Below are 8,191 nucleotides of genomic sequence, written 5' to 3'. Positions count from 1 at the left end.
GGGGGGGGGGGGGGTATCATACCTTTATACCATTCCACGTTCTGAGATTACTGTGCTGCATATCAAGAGCAACTAGTTTTCTAAGATGCAAATTGGATGGCAAATGTTCCAATGGGCAGTGATGCCAACACAGCCACCTTAACTCTGAGAATAAACCTTGAAAGCTTCCATGGAGGTGGACATTGTTGATTTGGAGCAACCTTAACTTTTGCATGACTGCAAATGCTTTGGTGTTCAGATGCATTGGCCTTGGTAGGTTCAGGACAAGGCCTTCAACTGCTTTTGAACCCTAAAAGATAAATTTGAGAAAGTATTTATCAGCTAATTAGAAGAAAATACTAGTACTACATGTCTCATTGCCGGATCAGTACAACAAAATCTGGTTTATATGACGTCAAATATGTCTAAATGTTCTAATAGACTGCTTTATAACTCTTTTTAAGTTAATAAGACCAAACAGTTGTGCGTCCTATGTAAAGGTGCTACACCAAGTTGATAACACATTTTTGGGCGTCCTAACAAGTTTTTTATGGCACTTTTAAAATAAGGCATAGTATTAGTCTTTTTTTATGGCATTTATTTGAAATAATATCTTAATAAAAGATGTGCTCATAGGACATGCATGGAATGTCCTATAGAAAAGCTAATAGGAGACATTATTTCAAAAAGTGTCAAATAACTTCTTAGGACGCTCAAAAGCTTCCCATCAGCTTGTTGTAACACTTTTACATAGGATGCAAAATTGTTTGATCATATAAACTTGTGTCATATAAAGCAGTCTATTAAGACATGTAGGCATATTTGGCGGCCTATAAAGCCGATATTGTTGCAGTGGATGGAGCAAGGAAGAGTTCTAGTCTCTAGATGGTCAAGTGGACTTAACATGAAGCTAATCCTTTTAGAACTTGAAACATTTGGATCAGTAATTAGAAAATATACAAATTCCTATTATTTCCTACCTCTTCTTTTGATAGAACATCAGATGCATCTTCATGAAACCAAAGCCGGCTGCGCTTCCCAGGTTCGAAAGGAAATTTTCCTTTGACAACTTCTCTTCCCATATCCCTCACTAGATCATGCATTCGAAGCTTATTGCTTTGCCCGATTTTCAGTAAACATCTGTCAATCAAGATACTAATCCCAACTCCAGGAAAGAAACCACAACCTTCAAATATATCAGTAGCATAATCTTTATCCATTCCAATGAAAAAACATGCTATATCAAGGAAAATATCCTTTATTTTATCATCGTCTAGAGTATCAAAGCTTATCCTAAGCTTTTTTAACACCTGGTTTGGAGGAATTTGTCTCAATTTTTCTAGAGTACCTACCCAAAATTCCCTTGTGGTTCGGCCAAGCAAAGAAGCACCTAAGACCTCTAGAGCTAACGGTAGACCTCTAGTATAATGTACAATCCCATTTGAAAGGACCCGATAGTTCTCCAGAGGCTCGGGTTTTTGAAAGGCATGCCAGCTAAAAAGCCTCATAGACTCATCGTCATTTAACTCTTTGACAACATATTTGTCATCAACTTTAGCTTGGCTTAGAAAGTTCTCATCTCTTGTTGTTATAATGATCCTACTTCCTGCACCAAACCAATCTTGTTGTCCTGCTAGTTTCTCCAATTGACTCAATTGATCTAAATCATCAAGAATAATGAGAACCCTTTTATGACACAACTTTTCTTTAAGAAAAGTGATTCCTGTGTGGTCATTTGCAACCTTTAGTTTCTGTCCCATGAGTATTTCAGAAAGAAGTTGCTCCTGTAGATGAACTAGACCATTGGGTTGTTCAGAAACTTCTCTGATATTTGCTAGGAAGCAGCTGCCTTCGAATAAATGGAAGGCCGAATTGTAGAAAGCCTTTGCTATGGTTGTTTTGCCTATGCCTCCCATGCCATAGATTCCAACAAATCGCACCTCGTTTGATTCGATCTTCACTAGTGAAGTTAAATCTTCAATACGAGATTCCAATCCCACTGGGTATTTGGCTACATGTAGTCTCGTATGCTTTACTGTCTTGTGAACATGCCAGACAATTTCTTTGATAAACTTTGCTTCGTGCCTGCAATGTTTGTATAAACAAGTGTAGTAAACCAAACCAAACCAAACAAGCGTGGTCTGTCCCACCTCCAGAAGGATAAGATGTACGACCTGACCTCTACCTGAAAGAGTAGAGTGGTTGTTTTCCATGAAGATCCCCGGCTAGTGAAAAGTGTGCAAAAGGGAAAAATGCTAGAATTTGAAAAGCTAGAACTTCAAATTCAAGGTTTGATCTTCCTTATATGGTATCCGATTAATCTGTCTATTTAGATTATATTTTGTATGCTTGGGTTATAAGTAGGTCAATTGCGTAGTAGTGTCGGTGTATGCTACTGTGAGAATATGTGAAACTCATTAGATTACTCTGCAAAATAGCCTTTCATAAGAGAACAGAGGTTCCAACATATATTAAAAGAAATACTTTAAGTCTAGCCGATATGGAACTCCAACAACAACATGCTATTTATCTCAATGACCTTCTCCTTAAAAGAAATACTTTTAAGTTTTGCAAATGACCTAGTGTATTTCTATGTTCTAACGGGAGCAAACTGTTTTCAACTGGGGGCAGACTGTTTTGAACTAGGAGCAGGTTATATGAAGGCCATTGAGCTAAACAAATATTAGAAGGTCATACTCCTAATTAGAAACTCATTTAAGGTTAGTTATCCAAATGACCCATTGGGGATTATTCAGATGTTCATGGGAACACAAAGTGATTAGATCAAAACGGTTACCCATTCGCCATATTTTGCAAATCCCATCCCGATAAATTTGCAGCTTGAGCCACTGCAACCCGCCATCTTTCCACCTTATTAACATCCACATCAAGATCCTCCACAATTCTATCAAAACCACGACCGAAAGTCCCAGTTTGTTCACGCACTCCAGCCTGATCAATGTGATAGTAAACCGGAATAACCACCTGCCCATTCGAGTCCTTGCGGTCCATTATGTTCACCAGTTCATCAAGGCACCGGTAGGAAGAACCATAGTTTCTCGAGAATACAATGATAGAAACCTTAGATTGTTGGATAGCTTTTCGTGTTTCTGAAGTTATGTCGTTGCCTATTGGTAGCTCATAATCGTGCCTAAAGGTCTCGAGTCTAGATCGAGTCAAGGCCGTGTAGAGATGATCGGTGAAGTTTTTTCGAGTATCTTTGGTTCTAAAGCTTAGGAAAGCATCATAGGTGTAAGGAGAAGTTGATGAAGATGATGAATGATGGTGGTGTCTGGTGGTTTCAGAAGCCATGAATGAACACAAATGGGATCAGATGTGTTTGAAAGATTGTTTTGATAAACAAGTCTCAGAATGAGAGAGCATATATATCTTATTACCCAACCCAACCCAACCCATTCCCCCAAAATGCAATAATATATGCTCATTAAAGTCAACATGTTGTGGGGCTTTCTTTTAAAGTTGGAATCTTTCTTTCTATGTGTGGTTTAAAAACATAACCTGGATTGTTGCCACTTTAGGATATAATAGTCTTGTCCAATTATTGGGCCATGCTCATTTTTTTATACTCATTTGGCCCAATTACACACATTTTATTTTTAGAATAAAATATAAGAAATAACAACCTACTTTCGTAAAACTCTTTTAGGATGTTTACTTACGGCTTATTCGCACAGAAGGTGACTTATTCGCACAGAAGGTGACTTATTCGCATAGATGAATATGTTGTGTTGTCCCCATTCAGCAAAAAAAAAAAGACATCCCTACCCTTATACTTGAGACACACCTCATTCCCTTCCAGATTACAAACACGCCTTCTTCATCTCCATCTCCAAACTTCGTCCCGATCATCACCATCTCCAAACTTCATTTCCGTCATCACCATCTCCAAACTTCATCTCCTGCAAAAACCCTAGTCGATTTCAACCTTCATCTCCATCGTCATCATCGTTGTGGTTTTTGATTTCGACCTACAATACCTGAGGTAAACAGCGGAGATGGTTGGAGTGGGGTGAAGATGATCATCGGAGATAACGACGTAATCACCGACGACGACAACGATGTTGTTGTGGATTTCCTTCGTCACGCACTTGTTTCCCGATCTGGGTAAATTTCAACCATATCCGCTAAGGTATTGCAGGTCGAAATCAAATTAAAATATCGAATAATGTTTATTTCATATTGAGGGTAAAACGGTCGGTTATATAATTCAGACAGATGATTCAGTATAAAAATTTAATAATAATACATTTTTATTTAGAAAGACAAATTTATCCATACTGTACTTAATTTAAAATTTGGTAAACAGCCCCTTATAAGGTAGTAGGTTACCCGTTGTTATAATGGATAGACTCTTAAAGTATAATGGTTCAATAAAAAATAATTTAAAAGTACATTGATATAACAACAAAAAATGGAAGTACAATGCTAAAATAGAAAATTTTATGAAAATAGTTTGTTATTTCTTGCATTCTGATCTTGTTTTATTCTATTTTTATTTTGAGAAACCATCTTCTAGAAGTCATATTTAAGGGTCGGTGGTTTCAGAAATCGCTATAAACCCAATGACAATGTGGTGCTAATGTAATCGTTTTCAGTCTTCTCTACTTACTAAATGCACACTAACAGTATATTTCTTGTATGAGTTTTTTTCAAACTATAAAATCTTCATTGGACATTTTGTAAACTATACTCTTCGGTGTGTTTTTTAAAGCACAAATTGCATGAAAAAAAGTAACGTACTTTAACTTCATTTCTATTTTGGGTAACGTACTTTCAAAACTTCCATTTTGGTACCTAAGATGTAAAGTTTTAAAACATTTAAGTACCCGGACAACCAATATAATCATTAAACGGTTACCATGCTCATGTACCGAATGATGTGGTATCCAACTCATTATTATTTACTGAAGCATTAACCAGATATCATATCACTCGCCACATCAGCATGGTAACCGGTTAATACTTCAACATGTTACCTGGATACTTAAATATTTAAAACTTTACATCTTAGATACCAAAATAAAAGTTTTGAAATTATGTTACCCAAAATATGAATCAAGTTAAAATACGTTATTTTTTTTCATGTAATTTGTCTTTTTCTAAAAATATATTATCTAAAATATAAATTTAAATGGAAACATAATCATTGATTCATGATGACTTTTATCATCAACTTCGTCATCATAAATTCAATTCAATTAATAAATTGAGGGTTTCGTCATGGATTTGCATCGTCATTAATTAAATGTTGGTTTAAAAAAAGTTACATATATAGACGTAAATCGTAATGTAATGCCATTTTATGCACATGATACAAAGTTGTGTATTTAAGCAACTTCAATACCTTTATTTTAACAACCAAACTGATTTTTTTGTATGCTGCTTTTTTTAGTTTAAAGAATTAGAGAGACTGTTTCTCGACGGTTGTTAGGAAATTTTGAAAAGTTATTAAGAAAAGGATGAAACGGAGAAAAGTTATCTCCAAACGGGACACTCGACACTGCACTGATCGATATGTACAACGCTAACATCCGTCATTTACGGCCAAGATCACCGATCATTCTATTCTTATATGGTGTTTTGTTTATTTATACAAATATTACTTACCGTAACTAACGTTTTATATTAAATTGATTATTGTACTTGAAGAAACCCGAAAGAGTTGCTTACAAAATATCGATTCAACCACAAGGGTGGTGTCCAATTTGGGCTTGGGCTCCAAATATCAAAAGTGCTTGAAGGTCTCAGGTTCGAATCTAAGAAAAAATAAATATCCCCTTGTGACCATGGAGGTTTAAATGCGATGACTCTGAGCTACGCACGAAGCAAGTAGTCGACATAGCATTAGTCGTCTCGCATAACGTATTGGATATCCATGTTAAAAAAAATCGATTCAAATTCAATTTTAGATGCTCTATACAAAAACTAGTATAAAAATTGGGATGATCGAGGGGACCATAAGCCAGAATCCGAAATCGTGAAGAAGTTTTTTGAGGGACATCATTGAAATTATAAAGATGTAATTTAAAATCACTCAAAAGTATTTCATTTTTACGTTTCAACTATACATCCTGTAAGTGTCATAACTGGTTTTTTTAAAACCTGATAATAATATTTGACGTATTTGTTATATTTAAATACAATTTATATAAAAATAAAAATAAAAGGTTTAAAAAAGTAAGCATATCGACCCTAGAAACTTCCACCTTATCACACCACCAAATTTAACTCAAATTTGGTGTGCACAATAATGATTGATTTGATACCAATTTTATAATTATTAAAAGTAAGTTGTTGTAGTCCCCTATATTGACCCATATGTCTTTAGATTGAGATTGAAGCACAAAGAAAATGAGTAGGATTTTGTGTTGAAATTTGAGACTAAAAAAAATATTGAAATGCTTCAATTGGTTATAAAAATTATAATTAATCCGTTCAATATGGATATGAAAGTAGATTTGAGAGCTTTTAGTAACTTCTATCGTAAGTTTAACTTGATTTAGAGGTTATTTGCGGTCTGATACTTTTGGGTTTGGGGCATTACTCAAATGCTTTAAACATCGGGTATCTAAGGTGGAGTTTGGTTATTTGGAATCTGACGGGATTAGAATGGTGAATTTCATTGACCAAGTTTCATTCATGAAGTCTGAAATCTTATTTCGCTTCTGATAAATAAGAGGTGGTGCTGAAGTGTGAAGTATGAAATCTGAATCAATAAGACTGTTTGGTTTTTAAAAATGACAAATGTTTGAAGTCTGGATCAATAAGACTGTTTGGTTTTTAAAAATGACAAATGTTTGAAGTCTGGATCATAGTTTGTTTTTGCAAAATCAGGTGCAAACACTATTGTAAAATTGTCTTGATTTTCACAAAATTTTCATTGTCGAAATTCATCCAAAACAATTGCTTAACAGATGGAACACAGTAAGAACTTTTTGGATATATTGCAGACTTTTGATGCTATCGGGAATGTTGCCGATGAGTTTGTTTGTAGAAATATCGATACTTTTGATAGAGGATAAATCGATGATAGAAGTTCTTGTTTCACATTAATTTTCTAAGCTAACCTATAAAAAACAGAAATTATATATACACATATATGTAGAGAGAGAGAAGTTGGGGCGTGCATTTCACTTGGGCAATGAAAGGACAGTGGCGTCTCTTTTGAAGAAAAAAGCAATAAAAAACAAAAATTATATATACACATATATGTAGAGAGAGAAGGTGGGGGTGTGCATTTCACATGGGCAATGAAAGGACAGTGGGTCTCTGTTGGAGAAAAAAAAAGAATCAAATAAAAGGGGAAATAAAAGGAATTAAGATACTAATTTACCTCTTATTTATTCATACTCTATTAAGTGATAAGAGACTTTGAAAATAATAGGAAAACAAACAATCTGAATTACAAAACGTTTGAACGAATAAGAAATAAGTAGTAATTAAGAGCTGAAAATGAAAAACAAACAAGCCCTAACTAACTCAAGAAACATAACAAAAATCTTCATAGCCCAAATTAATTGGGGTCCACAAACACCATAAGTGCCCAAGTAACCAATTCAGCAATCATGAACACTCCAATATTTAGGACCACTCTACGAGTAGGAATGAGATTGGAGATATAAGGCTGTCGCATTAATCACCCACATAAAAGAGTGAGATAGGCAATATAAACCACGACATGAGTCGCATAATGGAGTTGTGGGATTAGACTTGTATAAATACACTTAAGTGGCTCAAACAAGGCAGAGATTGCAACTATTTTTGACAAACTAGCTCACAAGCTCTTGTGAAAAGGTTTATCCCGTCATACACCTATCAATAACCTGAGAAGAATGAAAATCCCATTGTGGCCACGGAGGTTCAAATACGGTGACTCCGGGCTATTTTCAAAGTAGATGGTTGTTCTGGGATTAGTCGGCTCACATAACGGGTTGGATATCTAGGTTAATGAAAAAAAATCCTGAGAAGATAAATTCATAGACTATAAAAAACGAAAAGGAAAACAAAAAAAGCATTTGTGAATCCCTCTTTTAAGCAATATCACAAAAATGGCCTAATAATGACAATTTGATGCTTTTAATTAATATTAATTATTAATTAATTTTAATTATAAATTATATATTAATATTAATTATTTACAATGATATTAATCATATGAATTATTTTTATAATTATTATTTAATATATTTAG

At 34.6% G+C, this 8,191-nt stretch overlaps 1 protein-coding gene across 1 annotated transcript in view; it reads right to left on the bottom strand.

The window, feature by feature from the left end:
* LOC112524737 (TMV resistance protein N-like) overlaps positions 1-3,291 on the bottom strand; it is a gene marked incomplete at its 3' end in the record, with an annotated part of 3,751 nt that extends 460 nt beyond the window's left edge. The window contains exons 1-3 of the mRNA XM_025134694.1: positions 2,777-3,291; positions 960-2,064; positions 23-289 (exon numbers count right to left, since the gene is read on the bottom strand). Coding sequence (XP_024990462.1) covers positions 23-289; positions 960-2,064; positions 2,777-3,291 — 1,887 coding nt within the window. The remainder of the gene's footprint in view (positions 1-22; positions 290-959; positions 2,065-2,776) is intronic.
* Positions 3,292-8,191: the final 4,900 nt, after the last annotated feature.

This window comes from Cynara cardunculus (genome assembly GCF_001531365.2).
Source record: "Cynara cardunculus var. scolymus isolate 2C chromosome LG 13, CcrdV1, whole genome shotgun sequence".
NCBI lineage: Eukaryota > Viridiplantae > Streptophyta > Magnoliopsida > Asterales > Asteraceae > Cynara > Cynara cardunculus.
This window is presented reverse-complemented; position numbering and strand designations above follow the sequence as displayed.